The sequence below is a fragment of the Mobula hypostoma genome, chromosome 26, assembly GCF_963921235.1.
Source record: "Mobula hypostoma chromosome 26, sMobHyp1.1, whole genome shotgun sequence".
Classification (NCBI taxonomy): domain Eukaryota; kingdom Metazoa; phylum Chordata; class Chondrichthyes; order Myliobatiformes; family Myliobatidae; genus Mobula; species Mobula hypostoma.
In genome coordinates this window covers 27,842,163-27,868,281 of record NC_086122.1, presented here as the reverse complement: position 1 = coordinate 27,868,281, position 26,119 = coordinate 27,842,163, and the positions used below count along the sequence as shown (strand labels likewise).

Genomic DNA, 26,119 nt, shown 5'->3' with positions numbered 1-26,119 from the left:
TCACCACCAGCACTTACAGACGGTTGCCTGGGGGAAAAAGATCCGGCTCCTACTCTCGATCGGACTCTCCGGGCTTGAGTGCCATTGATTGGTTAACGTCGCCGGGGTGAAAGTTCACCATTGCCTGGCTGGCCATGCCGACAGCCTGAGGGATTGATCCCATTGGTCAAGAGGACAACAATTCGGAGCGCCCGATTGGTTTACGTTATTCAGGGCGAGAGGTCATCAGTGGCCCGGATATTGTGGAGCAGCGAGGTGCGTTGTGTGTTTTGTCTTTTTTTAATCATCAATATCGTGTCTGAGAAGTCAGTTGATCACAAAGATGATAGAGAGTGCTCTTACTATTCATTTCACTAATTTGTTTGGTGCTTGAGTGTGGTTATGTGACGGCTCTAGGCCGCACAGCAGTGAGGGAGTGCGGTTGTTGGAAAACCTGCTGAAGTGATGTTACACTCAACTGCAGTCTAAATGAAGGGATTCCACCCGAAACGTCATCTGTTCGTTTTCCTCCAGAGATGCTGCCTGTCCCGTTGAGGTCCACGATGCTGAAGATTCACTGCTTGTATTTGAAAAGTTCTTGATAATTATGGAGACAAGGAACTGCGGGTGCTGGAATCTGGGGCAACGCGCAAGATGCTGGAGGAATTCAGCAGGTCAGGCAGTATCAGTGGAGGGAAATGGACCGTAGATGTTTTGGGTCGAGACTTTTTATCTGAACAGGTCAATGCCAATATGAAGGGTCTTGACCCGAAACGTTGACCGTCTTGTTTCTCTCCATAGATGCTGCCTAGCCTATTGAGTTCCTCCGACATTTTGTGTGCGTTATGTTAAAGGATAAATCATCCTTGCATAGTTTTCTTTCATTGAACACTGTCATATATTAAGCTACACTAGAATGCAGATAATATATATAATTTTAAACCTTTTTTTCACTTATATCTACAAAAATGTGAAGTGTTCTAATATATTTATCCATGGCATTGTACATCTTACAAATTGGTAAATCAAAAAGAATATTTGAGTGATATAAGAACTGAGCAATAGTCATCAGTGGTAGAAGCAGACTTAAGGTATGAGATGTTTAGGAAGCTCAGTATTTGGAAAACCTGTACTTTTCCATGGTTCCAGCATATGATTAATCTATTTTGAATATACTTCCTAAAAGAATGACATTTGGTAAAAATGTGTCATCCCTTGTGTTTGAAAATTTGAAAAAAACTGCAGGTGCTGACAATCCAAAGCAAAGACAGAAAATGCTGGAAATACTGTGGGAAGAGAAACGGTTACTATTTCAGGCCAGATTGAAAGGGAAGCAAGAAGCTTGTTAAGCTGCTGGAAGGAGTGAAACTGGGATGATTACGGGATAAACCATAAACACATTATCTGGTCAATGAGTGAATGGGAGTAACTAGAGAATAAGGACATGAACAAATAAATCTGAGGATTGAAAATACAGAGCAGGAGGGCATACCCAGTAAATCAGGCTGGGCACATCCTCCACTCCCATAGAGAGAGAGAGAGAAAGGATAACAAAACATACTGAGCTAATATCAGAGATGGACGATTGATGCAGTCCAAGAGATCAAGTTACCTGCAGTTGTAGAATTCAGATTTTAGTCCAGGAGGCTGTAGTATGTCCTGATGGAAGATGTGGTCATGTTTATCATCATCATGTTTTGTGTTGTATGACAGGGGTCCCCAACCTTTTTTGCACTGCGGACCGGTTTAATATTGACAATATTCTTGCGGACCGGCCGACCCAGCGGTGGGGGGCGGGGTGCGGTGGTAGGGTCGCCAACGGGCAAGAGTAGCAGTCAGGTACGTTGTGTTTACTCCGAGAAAGACTACAATGACCATGAAGCCTTGCGTGGGCACCAGTGCACATGCATGTACGTGCCAGTTTTTTTTCCCAGCAAATCGCTTTCGCGGATTCTGTTTCGGGGGGGGGGGGTGTTAATGACGACCGGAATATAGGGATAAGTGGCTAATACACTCAATTTCGTTTCTAAAAGGGTTTATCTAACAAATTTAATGTTAAACACACAGCGCATATTTTCCTGGCATGAATATAGTGATAAGTCAATTATCAGGGGAGGACAGGGGAGCTTGAAGTAAGTGTTGAACGAACTTCCAGTAGAAGTGGCAGAAGCAGGTTCGGTATCATTTAAAGAAAAATTGGATAGCTATATGGACAGGAAAGGAATGGAGGGTTATGGGCTGAGTGCAGGTCGGTGGGACTAGGTGAGAGTAGCGTTCGGCACGGACTAGAAGGGCAGAGATGGCCTGTTTCCATGTTGTAATTGTTATATGGTTATATAAGTAAGTCAATAACATCATAACATTTTAAGTAACGTTTGGATATTAAACACACAGCACATATTTTCCCCGTGTGAACATATAAAATCATTGCAATGCACCAATATCGCTGAATCAGTGGGAGCCCTGGGCTTGTTTCCCTGCAACAACACAGTGATGGGAGACAGCGATACTCGAAGGAGGTTCCTTATGTCCAGTCTATTCCACAATTTAGTTTTCATTGCATTCATTGCAGAAAACTCCGCTTCGCAGAAAAGTGTTGGAAATAGAAGCAATGTTTTCAGTGCTCTCGTGGCTATCTCAGGATATTTAGCCTTGACTTTGATCCTGAATGCGGGCAGAGATGTTATGTCAAACATACTTTTCAGCCCGCCGCCATTTGCAAGCTCGAGGAGTTGATCTCCTTCCCGCGCTGACATGGATGACGCGCGGGTAATGACCTCGCGTGGGTAATGGCTCAACAGTGGGAGTGACAGGGAATGAGGAAAGGTGCAACTGACTCATATCGCCAAATCATATCGTTTCCTCGCGGCCCGGTAGCACATGCTTTGTGGCCCGGTGGTTGGGGACCACTGTCGTATGACATAGATGATCATGACCTCATGACTATGATTGTTCCTGGCAAAAGTGTTTCCCAATGTGACATTACAAAAAGGTCAAAGTACGTTGGGGAATTAATGTAGCAGGCAGCGGGAAGCTCAGGGCAACCCACCTGGTTTTCACCTGTCCATATCCTTTGGGATTCTGTAGTTCTACACAATATTTGTCATTTTTTTGGAGTGACTTTTTTTGGTATTTGCTTTCCTTTTATATTGCTATTCAGATCGCTTAAAATGACTTCAACTTCAGAGAAAACACCTGAAACTGAAAAGGATGCGAATAATAAGATACTGGAACGATGTCTTAAAGTTCTACATGATGCAAAAAATGATAGTGAACAGTTCGCAGCACTTTTACTGGTAAGAGTGTTTTAGTTCACTAGTTTTAATTTGGCTGTTTTGATATTCTGATATAACAAATTCCAAAGTTAGACAATAAGTTTCCACCTGAGATTCACAGTGTATACAATGAGTTTATGTTTAAAGTTATCAAACATGTTGCATTTGCTTTGGTTTATGTGGATCATCATCCTATTAAGTAAGTAGCTTTTTAGTATCAGTCATGTAACATAGTGGATGGCAGGGTGGAGATACATCTCTGAAAGGAGGTATAGGGTGCTCCTTCCCTTTTCTAGCCTGCGGGTCATCATGCTTCACCCCAAGATCAGGGTCACTCAAGCCAAGGGACCAGTTGGTTGAGGGCTGTATGAGCACCTGGTGCACATCACAAGTCCTGGTTACACCAGGCAGTCTCTGTAGAGAATTGATAATGGCTGGGGTTTTCTGTCTTATAAAGAAGCTGACCAGAAGAAGGCAATGCCAAGAACAATTATGGTCATGGGACCATGATTGCTTATGTCACACAACACAGCACATAATGACAATGATGATGATATAACATGGAAACTGGCCCTTTGACCCAATTTGTCCATTCTGACTATATTGCCTAGTGAGTTTGTCCCATCTGCCAATGTATGGCCCATAGTCCTCAACTCCTCTCCTATCCATGTACTTATTTAGAAGCCTTTCAAATGTTGCTAATGTGCCCGGCAAAGGTCCCATCACAACCCTTGTGCCTCACCTCTAGACTCAGGCTTCCAGTCCAAGAAGCCACCATCAATCATCACTGTCTTCTTCCTACCAATGAACCAATTATGAATCCAATCTACTATCTCTTCCAGATTCTATACTATCTTAACCATCCAGACTAGCCTGCCATAAGGGATCTTGGTAATGGCTTTGTTAAAGTCCACATAGACAACATCCACTATCCTCCTTGAAGATCTCCAAGACATTTGTCAGACATGACTTCCCACACACAAAGCCCCGCTGACTGTCCCGAATCAGATCTCTGGCAGTAATTTACCTATCACTGTTGTTGGACTGATAAGCTTGTAGTTTCCTAGTTTTTGCTACACTGCTTAAACAGTGGCACCACATTAGCCATTCTTCAGTCTGACAGTCTTACTTTTGGCCGGAGATATAAAAATTTCTGCAAGGGCCATCACAATTTCTTGTCTAACTTCCTACAAAGTCTGAGAAAGAGCCAGATCAGCTCCGAGGGATTTATTCACCTTAATGAACTTTAAGACCTCCAATACCCCCCTCCTTGCTAATTTGTATAGGATTCAGGACAACACCACATATTTCGCAGATTTTCTTTGGTTCCAACCACAGGTGGCTATGCTTATCTTTAAGGGAAACTATTATCTCCATAGCTATGCTTTTAATTCTACCTGTAGACTCTCTAGGGGTTTTTCTCTGAAAGGTGAATGTTGTATCATGCTTATTATGGTCCAGGCTGTGGAAAGGTTACCTAAAATTGAATGTGATAGTTAATTTTTAAAAACTCATTTCTATCAACTGTATCTACCAGGAGTAAATTGGAATTTAGTTTGTTCATGATGGCACAAAAGTGCATGGGCCACGTAGCATAGGCAGAAATCCTTAATTTATAGAATCTTGTCAATAGATGTTGATCAAAGGCCCAAGCTAATAAGTGTAGGTTTAGACAGAATTTGTTTGGAGTTGTTGCATACTATCTGGAGAAGAGTATGTTAATCTTAGTGCACTCAATGCAGATTTGCCTGAATATTGTAGTGGATTAAACTACCTGGTTATTTGGTGTCCTGATAATTTAACCTTTTGTGTTAGTGTATTTTCATAATAATTTGGATTATAATCCAGATTGCTGGGTGTAAATTCAAATTGTCTCAGGTTTCAAGTAGGATACAGTAAATAGTTACATAGATAGTTGCAATGCACTTGCACTTCTGTATATCAGTGTTCAACAATAAATTGTCTTTTTTTTTACATTAGGTGACCAAAGTGGTGAAAGCAAGCGAAACCAATGCAGAAACTCGACGACGAATATTTGATGCTATCGGATTCTCTTTCCCAAACAGGCTTCTTATCACCAAGGAATCACCCAGTGGTTGTCCCAATCAAATCTTCCGAGCTCTGGGTTTGACTCTTTTTGCATGTTTTTCCACAAGTCCAGAAATGGCTACTCACCCTGAAATGTTCAGCAAAATTCCCATCTTCAATGAAGTTGTCAGTTTGCAAATGGAATCTGCAGTAGATATTACCACCTTCACATCAATGATTGATGATTCTTATCAATGTCTTCAGGCACTTTCTGCCTGTTCTGAAGGACAGAGGCAATTAGTAACTCAAGGAACAGTGTCTGCATTATGTCAGGCTTATATAAACCAATGTTGTGGTTGTGAGAAAGCATTGTGTCTACTTGTCAGTCTCCTGAATGCAATGGAAAATATATGTTGGAATACTTCTCAGCCAGAGCTCTTGAATGTATGCAACATGCTTAGTGAACAGTTTGCTGCAGAAGAAGGTAACCGGAAATTTGAATTGTGCAACATAATGCAGCATTTTCTACCTAGCACGTGTATCCTGAAAGAGGACCCAATCTTCACTGCATGCTTGAAGAACTGTTACACTGGTCTCTTCAGTATACTGAACAGTAAACTGAGTATCTCACAAAGAGATCCAGCACTGAAACTTGCTGGACTTTTGTTGGCGGTGTATGGTTCAGACTGGATTTTAGCAGTAAATGATGACACAAGAAGTAAATTCTTGTCATTGATAGTGAACCTAGCTTGTGTGGAGGTTCGGATTTGTTTGGAAGATCCCGGACTTGAGGCAACTTACTCTAAACCAGATGTCATCACCGCATGTTACAGTATAATTGAATTTGGGATGATGGTTTGTGTGCTTGATGATAAAGTCCATCTAACAGAAGCTGAAACTGGACAATTAGTAAAAATAATGGTGGAGGCTTTTGGAGCAATCATTGGCTATCTTAAGCAAGTGAGTATGGAAAATAGTTTATCATAAGAATTAACTGCATTTTTAAATTTGTGGGTTTTTTTTGTCTCCAAATATGCAGATTTGGGCAGTAGTGGTGGTCATTGCAATTACCCTAATACTAGTCTAATACTGAATGGGAAGTAGTCAGTTTAAAGGGCAAATGAGGGTTCATAATTCCTCAATGACTTTCGATAGAACATTTTCAGTCAGTGTGTAGCAAGCCCAACAAGAGAGTAGGGTCTGGACAGGTGGAATGAAAAAGGTAGGAATGAGTACAATAAACAGCAATTTTTGTGAAATTGATCATAATCCAGTTAGGTTTAGCACTGTTATAGAAAAGGACGGAGATAACGTTGTGAATAAACATGCAAAACTGATTTAGGATAAAGACTCTGTCATATTAGACAGAGGAGAACTAGGCAAGAGAGAACTAGAAACAGCTACTTCAAGCAAAATCAAAGCAAGCAGAGGGGCCCTTTGACCAATTGTACACGTACTTTACATTAATCCCATCTTATTTTTTATTTTGCCCACATTCTCATCAACTTCCTCTTGCTTCAACCATTTGCCTACAGGAGGGGCAGTTTACCGTGGTCATTTAACTGCTGAGCCCACACAATTTTGGAATGTGGAAGGAAAGCACAGCAGCCAGAGGGAATGTGCAAACCCCACACTGTGCCAGTCAGTACCTGAGATCAGGATTGCACGTAGGTCTAGCAACTGTTCCACCACTACCACATGGCCCACACGGCTTTCAGTTCTCTTGGTTTGGACTCACCAAGTTTCCCAAGTACTTGCGGTCAATTTACTGCTTCTCCCATGGATTCTCGTTCCAAGTTGTATGTGATACCTGGTGGGCCCTGTCTCAGTCTCTGTCGCAGCTCCAGGACACACTCTCCTCCGTCTGTCGTGGACCTCTCTAACATTTCATCCTCTGCCGGATCCATGCCTTCATCCCTTGTTTCTTCACCCTCCTCACATCCAGTAAGGGTCGAAAGATCACCAGTCTCCAGACCGCAGATCCTGCCGTCATCAACTCTGTTTCTGACGGCCCTCGACGCCCTAAACCATGGTCCCTGTTGTCTCCAGTTTGGACTCTTGATTCGATTGGATGTCCCCAGACCACGGATCTTGCCAGCTTCAAAGGCCCAGGATGCCTCTGGACTGGTGACACTTTGGCACCAACCCCAGTTCCAATGACCCTGAGCAATCCAGACCCCAGATCCTACCGCCGTCACTGTTGGTTCCTACGACGCTGGACGCCTTCAGACTGCAAATTGTGTGGTCTCTAGCTCTGGCTCCAGCTTGGTCTTCAACCAGCACATCTAGGCAAAAACTCTCATTGCTGCTGCTGGGTCCCCAGGTCCCCATACCCCCCACAACCACTCTCCAACCCCATGTCTTTCAGACTCCACTGTCACCTCTTGGATCCTCAGAGCCTCCACCTTCTCCCACCCCACCTTCCCTGAACACTCCAGCCCTCCTCTCTCCTCTGGCACCAACTCTCTTTCCTCACTCTAATCCCAGTTCAAGTCTTTTACCTTTCCCACCCACCTGGCTTCATGTACTGTATCACCCTCCTCCCACCTTTTTATTCTGGCGTCGTCCCCCTTCCTTTCCAGTCCTGAAGAAGGGTCTCGGCCCGAAACGTTGACTGTTTATTCATTTCTGTAGATGCTGCCTGACCCACTTAGTTCCTCCAGCATTTTGTGAGTGTTGCACATGCGTGTTGGTTTTAATAAGGCTTTTGATACTTCCTTTGTGAAGAACTGATTTTAAAAAAATGCATTGGAGTCCCTGTGATCCAACATTGTGGCAGATTAGATCCAAAATTGGCTCAGTAACTGGGAATGAAGTATGATAGTTGATTTTTTTTTATGAATAGAAGGGTGTTACCAATGGTAAAAGTACTTGTCACTTTGCAAGTTTCAAGCCTGTGAGTAATTTAGTGTTAATGTTTAGGTATTGTATAGTGGAGGGACGTTGAAGGTGTTTGGAGATAATGCAAAACAAGTCATGTGATTGACTGTTAACAGGGAGGCTTTAGCTAATAGGAAAACTTGTAGTGCCTCGCAAAAGTATTCGACCCCCAACCCTTTGTTCACATAAACAAGGATTTTGATCCATTTACTGAGAATTTCCATTTGTGAATCACATGCTGCTTTTATCACAGTAGTGCCCAAAAAAACAGGGAAAATTGTAAAGTATGGAAAACTAAAAATTCAAAAATTGAAATGTCAGCAGTTCAAAAGTATTCATTCCCCTTTGCTCAGTATTTAGTTGAAACAACTCTTGCAGCTGCAGTATTACAGTAGTCTTTTTAAATAAATCTCTATTGGCTTTGCACAACATGACAGAGCCAGATTTGCCAATTCTGCCTTGCAAAATTGCTCCAGCTGTACCAGGTCAGTAGGGGAGCATCAGTTGGCAGCCGTCTTGAGGTCTTGCCAGAGATGTTCCATTGGATTAAGGTCAGGACTGTGACAGGGCCACTCAAGGACATTAATTTTCTTCATTTGAAGCCACTCCATGGTTGCTCTGGCAGTGTGCTTTGGCTTGTCCTGCTGAAAGGCAAACTTCCTCCCTAGTTTAAGCTTTCTGGCAGAGGCTAACTGGTTTTTATCCAGGATTTCTCTCTATTTAGCAGCTCACCTTCCCACCGATCCTGGCCAGCTTTACAGTTGCTTCTGAGGAAAAGCATCCCCATAGCTTTTTCTCATACATCTGCGCTCACCCCATCTTCCCACTATCATAATAGTAAGAGTCCCTCTTGTCCTTACCTATCACCACATCAGCCTCTGCATCCAACGCATTATCTTCACCTCCCCATTTTAAATTCTCAGTCAAATTGATCCAAATCCCTGGTTGTAATACTTATGTGAAGAAACGGTTGGGGGCTGAATATTTTTTCAAGGCACTGTAAACGAATTGCTCATATAAGCAGGAAAATGGCAAATGACATTTAGTCCAGACAAGTGTGTGAAATATGTAATTTGGGAAGATGCAGCAAACCAGGGAAATACAGGTTAAGTGTTTGGTCTGGAAATAGCAAAAGGATCTTGAAACGTTTGACCAGAAATCCAAGGTAACTGGAAAGGTAAAGAAAGTGTTTAAAAAGACACAGGACACTACTGACCAAGGCAAACATTGTAAGAAGAGGAATAATTCTGCTATAGCTGTATATAGAATTTGTTAAATCACAGTTCTGGTCAGCACATTACTGAGAATTGGTAATTATTACATTGAAGAGGAATAGATGAGATTTATTGTAGGACAGGAAGATTGTAGAAACAAGGTAAGATATGATATGCTTGCAATTTTTAACGGTGCACAGAAGGTTTAATTGAAACGTACAAAATTAATGAGGGGGGTCTAGATAGAGTAAATAGGAAACACCTATTTTCCACAGTGGAAACAACAGAAAACAAGTACAGATTTAAAATAATTAGTCAAAGGATGAGATCAGAGATCAGGAAAAATAATTTCACAGTGTCCAGAGCCTGCTGCCTAGTAGGGTAGTGAGGTAAAACCCCTCACTACATTTAAAAAGCATATATGTATACTGTTTATGTACTTGAGGTGTGACATACTTACAGGGTTACAGACTGGTGCTAGAAGATAGGAGCAGCCTGAGTAGCGCTTCTTCAACCAGCACTGAATAGCCTCCATTTTTGCCTTAAACTTTCTGTGGCTGGATTTTCAGTGATGAAGAGATCCTGCGGTCAGAGACTTACTTGTCAGAATGCAGTGTTCATGCTGTTTACATAGTTCATTATTTGTTTTGCACTGATGTAACATATAATATTGTTCATTATTTAAATTTGGTGGGAAGAGTAATTGCAGAAAGTAACATATGGTTGTACAATGCTTATACAGATTTTGTGGTGCATTTTGTAGTTCATTACTCCAATCCAATTGTGTATTTTCATCATATTTAATGCATATTTTAATGTAAATTTAATAATGATTTGATGCAGTTTAAGTGAAGGCATTTTTTTGCAAGAAAACTCTTAATTATTGTTTGGGATCAAAATTATATAACAATTTAATGTGAATTGAATTCTCCAGGTGCACAATCAGATTAGGAAGGCGAAGGTAAGTGGGGTGATTGGAGTGTTTACTATCGACATACTTGAAACAGCTTTTGACCACCTTACATTCAGTTTGGACAACACAAACATCAAAGTTGGCCCGTGAATATAATTGAAATCAATAGGTAACAAACATCTCTTAGGAGTTCATTTACTGTCAGATGTGAATGGAGTTGCATGTAGGTTGTGGTTTAGTGTATAATTTTGTGAAATATGCATGTGATCTTGGGACTTCAATTGTGCTACTTTCTCTGAGAAAATTTTCTCTTTGGGAAGCAGCAATATTAGATTAGATTATGAGAACACTCAGTCCTCTTGTCATTTAGAAATGCATACATGCATTAAGAAATGATACAATGTTTCTCTGGAGTAATAACACAGAAAACAGGACAGACCAAGACTAACGCTGACAGAACCACATAATTATAACATATAGTTACAGCAGTGCAAAGCAATACCATAATTTGATACAGAACAGACCATGGGCACAGTAAAAAAAAAATCTCAAAGTCACGAGTCGATTGACTCCCGAGTCCCTGATAGCAGGCGGCAAAAGGGAGAAGCTCCCTGCCATAAACCTCCAGGCAGCGTCAACTTGCCAATACCTTGGAAGCAGCAGACCCTGAGTCCATCCGTCCGAAAACTCTGAGCTTCTGAGCAGCCTCCCGAGCGCCATCCTCTGCCAAGTGCCTTCGACCTCTCCCCGGCCGCTGAAATACGCAAAGCCAAGGATTTTGGGGCCTTCAGCTCTGGAGATTCTGGTTTCTGCACAGTAGCAGCGACAGCAAAGCGGCATTTCAGAAGTTTTCCAGATGTTCCTCCGTGCTCTCATGCCTGTCTCCATCAAATCAGGATTGTGCACGGTCCCCGACTTGACAAATAACAGATATTCATCACTGAAGTGGCCGCGCGCGCTGCCGTCACACCGCCATCTTCTCCCCCCCCACCCCATTATTTATTTACTGAGGTGCATTGTTGAATAGGCCCTACGAGCCACACTGCCCAGCAATCCCCCGATTTAATCCTAGCCTAATCACAGGACAATTTACAATGTGAAATTAACCTACCAACCAGTACATCTTTAGACTGTGAGAGGAAATCAGAGCACCCAGAGAAAACCCACGTGGCCATGAGGAGAAGATACAAATTTCTCACAAGTAGCAGCAGGAATTGAGCCTGGGTTGCCTGTACTGTAACGTATTGTGCTAGCCACTACGCTGCCATGCTGTCATGTTATATCATGTTATTTTATATATTTTGGTGTTGCACAGAAGCAGGTACTGAGACATCATATCAGCAGATGATTTTCAAGGTACTGATCAGAATTTCCTATCAAAAGCTTGTTATATTTTGAGTATTCCCAACAATTCCTTTAAATTAGAATTTCTTACTTCTATTTCTATTTATTTGTTAAACATGTGTCAGTAAAATTTTCTCTTAAAATTCTTCTGTTGATGCAGGTGAATGAAGAACAGCTGAGAGACCCATTTGTTTTTGCCTCAGTCAGAGTCTTGGGTGCGTGGATGGCCGAAGAGACTTCTGCACTAAAGGAAGACATCTGTGAAGTGTTACCTTTTCTGATTCGGTACGCTCAGATGCTATTTGAATGCCCAGTGAGATCAAATGACATAGACAGTGAAGTCAAGGAGCTCTCTCTGACTGATCGTTCTGAGGCAAAAACTTGGTCAAAAGATGCTTTGAGGTAAGAAAAGAATACAACAATGCATTTTGCAGTCGATTTAATCAAACTTGTAGCTGTGAGCATTATTATGTTGCATCTTCTATGTAGAACAGTGTACGACTAAGGTCCATGTTATAATATAATTTTATTGTCTCAACAATAACGTTTACATTAAACCATCTAAATATTTTAACTGTAAAGACGTGCTATACTTCAGTCTTTGGATCTCTGGCATGTGAAGGAAGGATTGTCGCTGGTGAAATGTTGCAAGTCAGGGCATGCTTAAGGGCACAGAATTGGAGGAGCGTTTATCTCAGTGGGCCGTAAAGTAGCAAAAAAAAATATTGATTTTGAGAATTGAGGTCATGGGGAAATGTGAAGGGTAATATGCATGTGGACAATGGATGGATAGGCCTTGAATGTTGTCTTTGTAGCTGGTCCAAACATTTTGAACCCCAGTTAAGAGAGAGGAGATTATGTGAGGACAGCCAAGATGCTTTGGAATAGTCAGATCTAAGGGTACAGCTGGTAGAACTACTCCCTCACAGCACCAGACCACGATTCGATCCTGATCTTGGATGCTGTCTGGGTGGATTTTGCTTATTTTTTCTGTGATCTTGTAGAATTCCCTGGGATGCTCCATTTTCCTGCCACCTCCCACAAATGTGCAAATTGGTAGCTTAACCGGGCATAGTAAATTTTATGCAGGTAATGGGGAGAATGTGAGGAGAATTACAAAAGAATTCATGTAAGATTAGTGTGGATGGTTGGTGGTCACTGTGGACTTGCCAGCCAAAGGGCCGGTTTCTGTACTGAACCTCCCTATGAATTGATGGGCCTTTGTGCCAGGCATAGATCGATAGCAAATGAGCTAAGCTTGGGTAAAGATGGATAAGTAGACATAGGCAGCCTAAATGAAGGTGTGGGTTATGCTTGCACAGCTTCTCTGAAAGATTAGATATGGTAACAAGATTGTTCCACTTCAGACTTTTGCCTTGGAAGGGGATGAGTTGATGGCTACTCTGAATGATTATGAAGGAGCTTAAAAGGCATAAAGTGCATGGAAGGAACAAAAGAAAGTTTCTGATAAGGTGGAAAATAAAGTTGTTTGGGTCACACTATCTTGGTAGCATCTCGTTCGTAGCTGAATGCAGACATTAGAGAGAGGTATAAAGAAATAAAATTTGTTGGAACAGAGAAACATAGAATACAATAGTTGCTAGAAGTTTAAAACAACAGAGATTGCTGGAAATCCCCATTAGGTTAGGCTGTATACCTGGTGAGAGAAAAACTGAGTTAATGCTACACATGATGACTTTGCAGCAGAACTGGACAATTCTGACATAAGCAGAAAATACTAGTTATCTGAAATTAGTGAAATCACCATAGGAGATAAAATCTCCTCAATAGAGTATTGAACTTTGAAACACTATTGGTAACCAGAGATGGTAAGATCAGAGTGGGGTGGGGAATATGTATTAAATGCAATTGGAACTCCAGAAAAATTGCTGATCCTTTTGCCATAAACCTTTTCATTTCCAGCACCTGTTTCTAACAGGTCTCATTTCAAGGGTAGCCTCAGCATTCAATCTGAATTATCTTCAAGTTTACTATGTAGCCAATCACATTAAAAAAATTCAAAAGATGGAAAAATGGGAAGCATTTATCAGTTGTTTCAACAATATATTGGAATATACAAATGATTAAAGTTAAAATGGAAATATGAACTTCTGAAGATACTTTATAACCTATGTTTTGAATTATATGAAACAAATAATTTTCATTTTTTTAGACTGAGATAGTTTGTAATTGCTGTATAATACTTCTAGGTTGCAGTGGAGAAGGCTTTAAACTGCACAGCTAATTGAAGGTACATTGAAACAATTATAGCAATTATGTTACATGCTTGCAAAAATCCAAAACCAAAACAAACCAATTGCCGCTAGCCTGTGACCGCTACAGAGTTGTTATACTTACATAACATGCCCTCAGCTCTAATGATTGTTCCAAAAGTCGAATCCTTTATTAGCAATTAGCAAGCATACAATCTTGAAGCGATGAAACTTAAAACGTACCCTTGTAAGATGAGCATCATTCAGCATTATCTCAGCAAAAGATACGACCTCCACCAGTCCCAAGCTACAAACTGCGACGAAATAAGCAAGAATAAGTAAATTATTCCCTTCACTTTAACCACGCCCCCACTCATGTGACTAGTTACCATAGTAGGCACCATAAATGCTGAAAGCGGATAGAGAACAGATACGTGGCTCCTACAATTGCTATTGGGGATATAAGCCTTGGAGAGAGTGGGGTCAAGAAAGGTAAAGCTGGGCTGATATCAGCATATGTATGAAATCTCTTTGCTGTGTTTTTAGATAATGCTGTCAAGGGCTGTATGTACATGTGAAATATGGTGACACTTGTGGGGTATCAGCAGTAAAGTATTATAGTTCAGAATCTGTTTATGAGTGTGTGGGATTGAAAAATAATTATTGATCTGATGAAGAAACTGAGTAGCAGAATAGGGGTCGAGGGCGCTTAATTATAATAATATAATTAACATAGTAACAGGACAACACAATAGCTTAACGCTATTACAGCGCGAAGGATCAACGGTGAGAGTTGAATTCCTGCCACTGTTTGCAAGGGTTTTGTACATTCTCACTATGCCCGCGTGGATTTCCTCCCACATTGGAAAAATGTACATTTAGGAGTTGCGAGTTGTAGACATGCTAAGTTGGCACCAGAAGCATGGTGGCATTTGCCTAGTGCACTCCTCAACTGATTTGCTTTGACGCAAAATGATGCATTTCACTGTGTGTTTCATTGTTTCAGTGTACATGTGATAGTTTTTAAATCTTTGAAATCTCCTCATGAGAACTTGTGTGAGATCGGATCTATTAACCATATTTACAAATTACATAAAACCCACTTATCCCGGGTAGTTGTTAATATAGAGCTGGCTGACATTTTAAGCAATTCAGATAGATACAAAAATTTCAAAAATGTTAATATATTAAGCAATGTCAAAATGTTGAAGATAGTGGTCTATGAATGTCGATAAAATGTCATGAAATAAAGAGGCAAATTGCACAGTGGCCTTTATATCTTTTCACACTAAAGATATGCAAAGGTCTGGTTATAATGCACTGGGAACACTGAGCATGTAAATGTTTTATCATGGTAAAGCTTTTAATAATCTGAGTGATATCTGGACTCAAAGGATGAAATTACAATAGATTACACAAACTTGTAATTTTGTCTGGGAGGGGTTATTTTATCAAAGTTTCTAACTTTTGCATTCCTAAATGCAAAAAAAAAGTACAATTTGGAATTGGTAGAATTTGATGTTTGGCCAGATGTTCATCTGATTCTGTAATTGTTGCATAGTTATTGCACGTTATTGACAATCAATCATTTTCAGGGATGAGGGACAAAAGCAGGTATACAGTAACAGATCAGTGGAATGGGGGCATGAGATTACATGGTCAACTGTTTGAATGATTTTCATGTTTTAAAAAAAATCTGTATTTTATTAACTTCTCAATAAGATTTGCATCGTGTTCCCATTTACAGTAGCCCAACGGAGGTTTCTTAGGGAAAAGTAATTGAGATCTAGTAAAATCTCTATTAATATTTGGGTCCACTTAAGATGGATTGACTAATTGTGTGACTTTACTTACAGGTTCTTATTACCTGGATTTTGTCACCTTTCAGCTGAGGATGCTCCTCGAAGAATCTTAATTTCACGTGGGTTTCATGTTTTACTTTTCCGTTATTTTGCACAACAGTGGGAAGTCTTCAGTTCTTGGCAAAATGCACAACCTTTACCCGATGATCCTGAAATGAATCTCCGAACTGCCTGTGGAGTTTTCCTTAATCTTGTAGTGACTGAGCCTGCACTGATCAGGTATATCAGCTGAAGGTTTATAATATAATGTAAGAATTCTGTGAAAATTAGTTAACATTCAAAAATTTCAAAGTAAAGTTTATTATCAAAGTACATATGTCACCATATATAATACTGTGATTTATTTTCTTGTGGACATTCTCAATAAATCTATAGAACGATAACAGAATCAATGAAAGGCTGCCCAACTGGGACGTTCAACCGGAATGCCGAAGACAACAAACTGTGCAAATACTAAAAGAAGAAATAATATTAATAAATGAGCAATAAATATCGAGTACCTGAGATAAAGAGTCCTTGGAAGTGAGTCCATTGATTGTGGAAACATTTCAATGATGCGGCAAGTGAAGTTGAGCAAAGTTATCCCCTTTGGTTCAAGAGCCTTTGAATATATTAGGAAAAAATTAATACATTGGAACAAATTATTGGAGAAGGATTTTCTGGGTAGTAAAAACAATCCATAAGACATAGGAGCAGAATTAGACATTTGGCCCATTATGTCATGGTTGATTTATTTTGCCTCTCAACCCCTTTCTTCTGCCGTCTCCCTGTTGACTAGAACATCAATGTCTGGGGGTCAATACTGACCAGAAAGGGAAGGAGAGGGTAGTTTGATTACCTTTTTGCAAGATATTCACTTGGAAGTGTATAAAGTACTAAGTACCAACTCTGCCAAGTATAGTTGCAAATGTATTGCCATTATATTACCATTGGGGTTCAGTTTTCAACTGGAGAACAGGTGCATTAAAGCTTAAACTTTGCTTAGTGATCTCAAGTAGCAGCTAAAAAAACCCTACCCATAGTTGCAGCTTTACTTAAACTTGTCATTTTCCTGTGAAATGATCAACATTTTGGACATCTTCCAGAATAATAATTGAGCAAGATAAATGCTTTCTTCTTTGCTTACCTTTCACTGTTCAATGCCAAGGCAAACTTCTAAATGTCACCACTTGCAATTCTCCCCAAGAAGGTAAGCAGCCTTCCTGACTCACTGCAGTCCTTCAAATCAGAATACTTGCATTGGATTCCGATCCAGCACAGATGAATGAATGACTTTAGATATCCACGTCAGGAGAAGAACATGCAGCAGTTAAAACCATGTCCTTTTTGGTGATGGATATCTACAGTTTAGAAGGTGGTCTCAATAACCACTACTGTAGTAAATAGCTACAGTACACAGTACACACTGCTGATGGAGGTTACAAATTCTTCCATTGGAGGATGGGCTATATTGAAACTAGCTGTTTTGTGCTGGATTGAGTCAAGCTTCTTGAATATCATTGGAGCTGTATTAATAAAGGCAAGTGTGGAATGTCCTATCTCATTCCTATCTTATGTCTTGGAAATAGTGGAAAGACTTTGGGGTGTCATGAGTTTATTTTAGATATACAGCACTGAACAGGCCCTTCCGGCCCTCAAGCTGCGCTGCCCAGCAAGCCCCGAGTTAACCCTAACCTAATCATGGGACAATTTGCAAAGACCAGTGAACGTACTAACCGGTACGTCTTTGGACTGTGGGGAGGAAATCAGAGCACCCGGAGAAAGCCCATGCCTTCCACAAGGAGGATGTACAAACTGCTTACAGAGGATGCCGAGGTTGAACTCGGAAACCCTAAACTGTAACAGCATCACGATAACCACTACACAAATGTGGTACACATTGAGCAGCAAAATACTCAGCCAAGGAACAGTACTGACATCAAAAGTCAAGTGTATTGACAAATGCACAAGTTTATATATGCACAATTGCAATGAAAAACTTGTGGCAGCATCACAAACGCACAGCATTTACAAGGGAAATATATTAACATAAATTGTATGATGAAGAATACAATTTTTAAAAAGTCCATTGTAATGCAAAGTGTTCATTGTGTTGCTTTATTGAAATTGTTATGGTTGTACAAGTTAGTTCAGGAACCAAATGGTTAATCCTGTTGCAAATAAGTTTCTGGTTAGTTTTGAACCTGGCCTCACAAAATCATTATTGATGAGGGTCTTGGTGATGGTAATGCCATTGAACATCATGGTTAACTGGTTAGGTGATTGGAGGTGGTCAGCAACGTTATGGTGTGGAGGTCGCTTGTCACTTATCAGACCATGTCTGAATTTTGGCTGCTACTGCCTGTAGGTGAAGATTGCTCCACTTGCTAATGAGTTGCAAAAGGGTTGGAATGGTGAACATGACCAGCTCTTCCCTACTTCTGGTCTTTAAAGAAGAGTATTGATAAAGTAGTTAAAGATGATTGGTCTTAAGGCTGCTATGTTTGTGTGACCAATGACACTGAAGCATTTTTCCCCTTGTAGCCATTGACTTCATTTCTACCAGGGCTACTTTGAGATTCAGATTTATTTATCACATATACATTGAAACATACGGTGAATTTTATCATTTACATTCACAACTAAAGATGTGCTGGGGCAGCGAGCAAATGTCACCACACAATCAGGCACCAACATACCATGCCCCCAATGCTTGGCAGTACAACACAGAACACAACAAAACAGAATACTTGATGGCATGTTCAGTCCATATTACCTCTTTGGTTCACACTGGGACAAGCTATGTTGACACATTTGGTCCTGAAGTACCACCGGCTATATGGTTTTCAAAGTATGTTGTGTCCAGTCTTTTAAACTGTTTCTTGATACTATGTGGAGTGAAATAAAGTGGTTTCCCATCTGGCACGGGTCTCAGATAGAAGCTCAGATGTATCATAAATTTGGCATTTCTGGAAAAAAAAATTTTCAGAGGTCAATTTTGTCTGATCCATTCATATGGTAGGCTGTGCCATCACTGATGATGTTAATGTTTTCAGGCCTCCTTTTGGTTCAATTGACCACCAGCATTCAGCACTAGATAAAGCAAGACTGCAGACCTTGATCTGATCTATTAGTTGGGATCATTTTGCCCTGTGTAAAGCATAATCCTGTATTGTTGGCATCTTGAAATATAAATGGTGGTGCTTCTGGAACGCTGACAGCACTGATTCCTTGGCTTAATAATTAAGGTAAAGTAGGTATACATTGGGTTATGATATTTAGTGATAGTGTTTAGTCCTGGTAGTATCCTGTTTCACTTAAACCATTTCAAATATGTCCCATCAATATTTATTCCTTAGTACTACTAACCACCCTAATGTCCCCTTTACCCCTGTGCTCGGTTGTGATGCCCAACTAAATTATGTGTGTATTTTATCAGGTAATCCTGATACATTGGCATTGCTAATGAGCTGATCAGTTGCTCTCCACATATTAAAATTTATTTGCATGAAATAGAATCTAGTGCCCTAGTTTTGCCAGTGCTTCTTCATTATAAAAGAAAATCTGGAATATCTGAAATGGGGACATTGAGGAAAGCTTGGGTAGATGATGCTTGTATCCAGTGAAGCCTAGAAGAGAGAGGGGTCCTGATAAAATTAATCACAAGGGGATGTTGTTTCTTCTGATAGAATCTACAATCCAGGAGTTGCTGTTTAAAAATAATGGGTCACCCACTTGTCACAGAAATGGTGATTTATTTTTGCTTTGATAGAGTATTTTTGGAACTGTCTGAAAAACAGATGAAGCCTATAAAAACAAAATCAAAAATATTGGCAATCTTAAAATAAGTACAGATTTTTTTTGTTGTTATGGTCACCTTTCTTTATCAAACATTGCTCACCCTTGTTTTCTTTTTACTTTTTACAGAGAGGAAGAGTGCTTTTCATCTTTACTTAATTTGTTAATGGAGTCCTTGCAGTCACTGCTTTACAATCAGCGTTTTCTGATTCTTGCTGCCAATTTCACCACTTTGGGATTAATGATTAGCCGCATATTCGCTGACACACCAGGTGCATAGTAGAGAAGATAAATTGTTATATATGTTTACCAATTATTACTGTTCAATCTTCCAATTTTGCATGTAATGTAAAATTAACGATAAAATATCATCTTTACCTTGGGGACCAGAGATTACAGGACATTTTAAAGCAATGTCCACCTGTGCTAATGCCAATGAGTTTAAATCATTTTGCACAATGAATCAGAATTACTAAAAATCAGCTGGGTTGTCACTCATGATCAGTCTAATGAAAATCACATCAAAGTTCACAATATTGTGATTTACTGGTCTAAATTTAATTACTTGTTGTTACGTACCCCGTAACTGGGTTGCCAAACCAGCAGAAATGGATCACTCAGTTGGAGTCTGGATTACTGGAACTAAGAAAGTTTTATTAAAGAAATAAGCAACACAGTACTCTAATAGTAAGGATATAAATGCAACAGGTTAGCACTGAATAAACACACATGTACACAGAACTAGGATAACAGGATCAATCAAGCTCTATCGCAGTCTAGGGGTAAAATGTTCAATCACAAGTGACAGAGTTCAGTTTAGTTCAGTTCGCAGCAATCGTTGTTGTGCCGTTGAAGAGAGAGAGAGAGAGCGAACGCTGATATTCAAAATCGGATTCAACAGACCTTTGATATTTCTCGCAGTTAGCTTTCGGGCAAGCCCTTTGTAATGTCTTCTGAGGTCACCGACTGTGACCCCTCCGTTTTCAGATACGATGGTTCCTCTACGGTGAACCCGGCACCCAGGCAAGGGTGGACACACACACACCAGGTTCCCGCCGACCGAATCTTTCCACCCTGTGCGTTTATGGCTGGTCCCGTGACCAGCCCTCCAAAACTCCCACCGACTTGTGGGGGCGCACTGCTTCCAGGGTCTCAATACCTCGTGGTGTCGTGAGTGGTGTCTCATGTGGTGTCTGTTGCCTTAGCGAACCTGTCCTTTTTTATCCCCCTGTTGGGGTATCGCCTGTCCATCACTTCAAACAGTTCAGGTTCAAAGCAAACCAGTCTTGACAATACCCGGACCGGTGTCTCCTTCCGTTAATCTCTCTCGTCTCTTCATTAACATTTCCAAATGCTGCTCCATTTTCTTACTTATCTCTCTCCTGAAGACAGGTGGCAGATCAACTGTTGATCCCACTGGTGATAGCACAGGACAGTCAACATCTTAGTCTATGTGTACTTTCGTCACATTGTCAAGAATGTACAAATTATTTAGAATGCAAATGCTGAATAAGAATTATGAAAAGTTATTGAAGTTGTGGTTAAAGAAGACAGGTTTGAGGATGTATAAATTCTAATTTTGAATATATAGGGAGAAATAATGTTGTTTTAGAAAACTGCAAGTGCAGGCCAAAATTGGTAAAGACTCTGTCATCAAGGTGGGTCAGTGATGGGGTGATGCAATGGAGCCAGTGTTGAAAAGTCAGAAAATCTGAATTGAGACAAGGCTAGAGGAAACTCTGTGTACAAGAGCCTTGGTGAGATTTGCAAAGTCCATCAAAAGATTTTGAAATTAGTTTTTAGATTATGAAGACACACAGTCCTCTTTTATTGTCATTTAGTAATGCATGCATTAAGAAATGATACAATATTTCCTCCGGTGTGATACCACAAAACACAGGACAGACCAAGACTGAAAAAACTAACAAAACCACATAATTATAACATATAGTTACAACAGTGCAACAATACCATAACTTGATGAAGAACAGTCCATGGCACAGTAAAACGTTCAAAGACTCTCAAATGTCCCACATCTCACGCAGACGGGAGAAGGAAGAAAACTCTCCCCGCCATGCCTGACCACAGTCCGACTCTGAGTCGTCCGAAAACTTCAAGCCTCCGATCAGCCCTCCGACACAGAGTACCGAGCACCATCTCTATCCAAACAATTTGACCTCAATCTCGGTCGCCAGCAGCAGGCAAAGCCGGGGATTTTGGGGCCTTCCCTCCGGAAGATTCTCGATCACCCAGTAACGACGTCAGCGAACCTGCGTTTCAGAAATTTCTCCAGATGTTCCTCTGTGCTTTCACGTCTGTCTCCATCAAATCAGAATTGTCCACGGGCCCTTATTTAACGGATACGATATCATTTTCACCAGATGGCTGCACGCGCGCAGTGCGCTGCTATCTCCTCCTCCCACCTTAAAGGGAGTGGAGATTAGTGATTTAAGTTATTGAAGGTTGGTGAAAATGAATGCCGGGTGGCCTGATCTGATTTCGACATTAATCTTATGAGCAGATAAAGTTCGGAAAGTTAATCCGGAAAATGTTGGTCAAGTTCTAACTGGAGTTGATAAATGGGGAAATTACTTTATAATGAAGATGGTAGCAATGAAGGTTCAAAGTGGAAGAAAGCTGTTTTAATGGAGGATCAATGTGTTGCACAGCTTGGGATAAGTAGTTAGTCTACTATTGGCTGTAACCCCAGTGATAATGCAGAAGAAATTATGAAATTGTGAGCTGGATTCCTGAGTGGTAGTGAAGGATATCTTAAAAATTTCATTTGGAGAAGGTCTCACCTGAACTATAAGTCAGACAGTTAAAAGTTATTTCTAGTTTTAAGCATGTCAAAAAGATTTTTGTTTGTTCATAAAGACTGTACCTGTGATGAACAAGAGGAGGCCAAGATTGAAGCTTTGTGGGAAGTTTGAAGTCATTGTATAAGAATGGTAGGAAAAGCTTCTTCTAGAAATCATGCTGGAACAGATGAGAGTAAAAAGGTGCGAAAATTGTATAATGAGGAGTGGGATTTGTGGAACACATGGATCAAATGAGGATATGGGACTTGGTGACATGATTGTTGGGTATTTTAAGGCTGTGCTGGAATGCTTTAGGAGTAATATCAACACTTGTATGACAACCAAGAACACTTCTGTTTTGGAGCAGAGATTGATAACCTCTTCATGCCTGACTTTGAGTATGAGTTTTGTGATTGGAAGTGTTTTGCAGTTTGTATATTAAAATAAAATCTTTTCTTTCAGTGCTTCAGGGGGCCTCAGTATCCCAGGGATTTTTCCAAGAGGCGATCCACTTTCTTTCAAAAGCACACACAACACAAAGAGAAAAAACGGATCAAAGAACATGGATTGTCCAGACTGAAAAGTACCAGGAAATTTGGGATCAAATTTCTGAGCTTTGGTTTCTAGGAATGCAAGCTTTTGGTAGCTGCATACCTTTGTTACCATGGCTGCCACAAAGTATAATTGACTCAGAATGGCTGAATGATATTTTTGATTTGCTATCTCAAGCTTCCCCTATGACTGTAGAGTCTGATCTTATTACTGCCTTTCAGTCTGTTTTAGCTGAGTTAGCAAAGAACAATAAATCATGCAAAGACTTTATGTTATTGAAGAACGGTGCAGAGAAAGCAAGCCTGTATGGAATGTCTATTTTGGAACAGGTTCTCTGTGAAAATTAGAGAAAGCCAAACTTGCTGTCCTGAATTTCCCAGACTGAGCCACCAGTGTAAAGATTGGAAGCTTTATTGTGTTTTCAAAAGCTGAAAAGATTTACTTGTGAATATTTTTTCAACTAGTCATTTGAATTTTACATTTTGAGCTCTTCCTGCTAATTAAAGTTTATTGTTTACTGTTTTTCTTTGCTCTGAGGAGCAGCTTTGTCCCGGCACGATTTTTACAACTAAAAAAATCTCATGATTTATCTTCTCGCATTCATCTACTTTTGCCCTTGGTTGCAAAAGTTTTAGCTATGAACAGTTAAATTTTAATACTTATGTCAGGACAATATGTTGTCATCTGCAGTGAAAATCGAAAAGTGAACTTGTTACAAAAAAATTGAATCGTGTATTATTGCATAATATAAAAACAATTACAGTGTGCTTGTAATGTCAAACATCAATGTGATTGACTCTTAAATTAATTGTGCTGCCATATTTTGTAATAATAATTCAAGCTGGGTTGGACAGTCTTGAAAATGAGTGCACAACATTAAAGTGCTGGTACACGGTGTAACTTCCCTGAATTAGGAATTTGCCTGTTAGTGACCACAATTTAAAAGCATATAGGGAAATAATGATCTGGGTTTTGGAATACATTATGTTGCTGGAACAGAAAGTAGAAAACTCTGTCTCAGGGTACATTTTATTCAGCACTGAATGGAAACTGGGTGCTTTTAATGACTTGATGTTAATAAGTGCATAAATATCCACAAAATTATGCAGAGATATTTAATGGTGTCTCGGTTCATTCAGACTTTAACAATCTATTGGTTGGCTGTATAAGTTTATATGCAATAGTTAATCCCTATTTTATGTGCATTGTTAAAATCTCTCTTTAACCGTCAAGTAAAATCTTTCATCTTTCTTTTGCAAAGATATTGCTGTTATTGTATTTTGGCTAGTTCAGATTGAAGCATTGTCCTTTGTGTTTAACAGTAACCATGAAGTTAGAGGGGTTGTTGGAAAATATAAATTGTGCAGTAATATTTTGATACAAATAAAGGGTGATTACTTTTTTAGTCTCCCAGCAAATGTTATCCAGAAACACTGAAATAAGACTGGATCTATCCATGTGAAGTAAGATTTTCAAACTGAAGCAGCAAATGTTTTCAGGTCAGCTCATTCTGAGTTTCCACAGGCTTCATTGATACCCACCTTGTGAAACTTGCTGTTCCAGTTATGTGAGTGTTGTTGGCATGATACTGTGAATCAAATCCATAAACATTCAAAATCCCTTTTATGTTTACTCCTTTTGAATCTATCTCTGTTTCATAACCCAGGGTCTGAATAGACAACTGCCTGAGAATTGTGATGAATAATCGAGTTCAAGTTTAATTGTCATCCAACCATATGAAATGAAACAGCGACCCTTGGGAGCCAAGATGCAAAATGTAGCACCAACAGTCACACACAGCATATATAATGATAGCAGAAAAACATGCAGTTACAAAAAATAATTCTAAATAACAATATAACCCAAGGCCCTGAGTGTCATGGCCCATAGATTAATCGTCCATGGATGTTATCCTGGAGCTACATTTCTGCAAGAATAGGCTGCCACAGATCCTTAACTTATGCAAGTATAGCCAGAAACGAGTGCAATCCAGCTTGGCTTCCTGGGAGCAAACACTGGAGGGCAGCACCGACCCAGTGTGGAACTCAGCAGCACACAGCCAGCTCCAGCATCTCCCTCCTTAGCGACCGCAACAGGCATAAGGGCCTGGTCCGAGGCTACGCAGCTCCCCTGCCATCAGTCACGCCAATGAACCAGTGAATCAGATGCGCAGTATTCTACATTTACCAATGTCCAACAGGGTCTTGCAATCACAATAAAAACATCAAAGTGAATCATTTTCACCACTTGCTGGATCACACACTGCATCTGCTCACCGCCTCTGATGCCTTCTTTGCTGACTGGCTGAAGCACACTACATCACAGTGCACAAGTCCAGCTCCCCTGCTTCCGAGCAACTCACTAGTGGGATAGACCCGACCCCGCCATACTTGATAATCAGCAGTGCCCTGCGATCATAAAAGTGACAAACAATTTCACCTTTTTGTTTGGACCAGAGAGGCTGCTGCACCTGAGTATGTTGCCATCTTACTGGAAGAAAGATCTTTCTGCTTCTATCTCCTACAGACCCCATGTCCCATCCCCAATTCAAGAGGCAGAACTGAGATAGCGATAGCACCACATTTCCTCCCCTCCCAACTAATTTGCTCTCTCCCCCGGCTACTTTCTTCCTCCATCTCAGAATGTCAGCCTTACCAGATAATCAGTGAACAGAAATGGAGGCGGCCATTTTGTGAGACTGTAGTTGCAGCTGCCATTTGTGAACTGGTTGATGAACTGATTCTTGCTCGGGGATAACTTAAACAGAGCAATTGAATGTGAACACAAGAAGTTTCTGCTAAACCTAAGACCAATCTCAGACAAATAGCTAATTATTATGTTAAGTCACAGGCTTGAATGAGGAGTAATCCATGATCTTGTTAGGCTGTGTCTGGATCACCTGGTAGAACCAGTCAGAGTTGAAAAGAACAAAAGGCATGAGGCTGAGGGCAAAGGCCATGGAGCAAGGCAGCGCATACACAATTCTGGAGGAAATAAGCAAGTCAGGCAGCATCTATGGAAAAGAGTAAACAGTCAATGTTTTCAGCCAAGACTCTTCATCTGATGAAGGGTCTCGCCCCAAAATGCCAACTGTTTACTGTTATCCATAGATGCTGCCTGGCCTGCAGACTTCCTCCAGCATTTGGTGTGTGTTGCTTCGGATTTCCAGCATCTGCATATTTTCTCATGTTGGCCATAGAATAATACTGGTTGTAGCCCTGGACCAGAGCCAATAAGAAGATGGCCCTGGTCGGTCAGGTGACCTCAAGCCAACAAGATTG

General features: G+C 40.5%; 1 protein-coding gene across 2 annotated transcripts; it reads left to right on the top strand.

Annotated features, from left to right (window-relative positions):
* Positions 1 to 114: 114 nt before the first annotated feature.
* On the top strand, positions 115 to 24,307 carry ncdn (neurochondrin). 2 transcript variants are annotated; one of them, XM_063033853.1, is made up of 7 exons: positions 115 to 255; positions 3,140 to 3,275; positions 5,235 to 6,242; positions 11,794 to 12,035; positions 15,703 to 15,927; positions 19,615 to 19,757; positions 22,749 to 24,306. In XM_063033853.1, the coding sequence occupies exons 2-7, from the start codon at positions 3,150 to 3,152 to the stop codon at positions 23,183 to 23,185; spliced, it is 2,181 nt and encodes a 726-aa protein (XP_062889923.1). In that variant the 5' UTR covers positions 115 to 255; positions 3,140 to 3,149; the 3' UTR covers positions 23,186 to 24,306. The 2 variants fall into 2 exon arrangements, with proteins under 2 accessions (XP_062889923.1, XP_062889924.1); XM_063033854.1 differs by lacking the exon at positions 115 to 255 and adding an exon at positions 1,719 to 1,818 and having other exon boundaries at positions 22,749 to 24,307.
* The last annotated feature ends 1,812 nt before the right edge of the window (positions 24,308 to 26,119 follow it).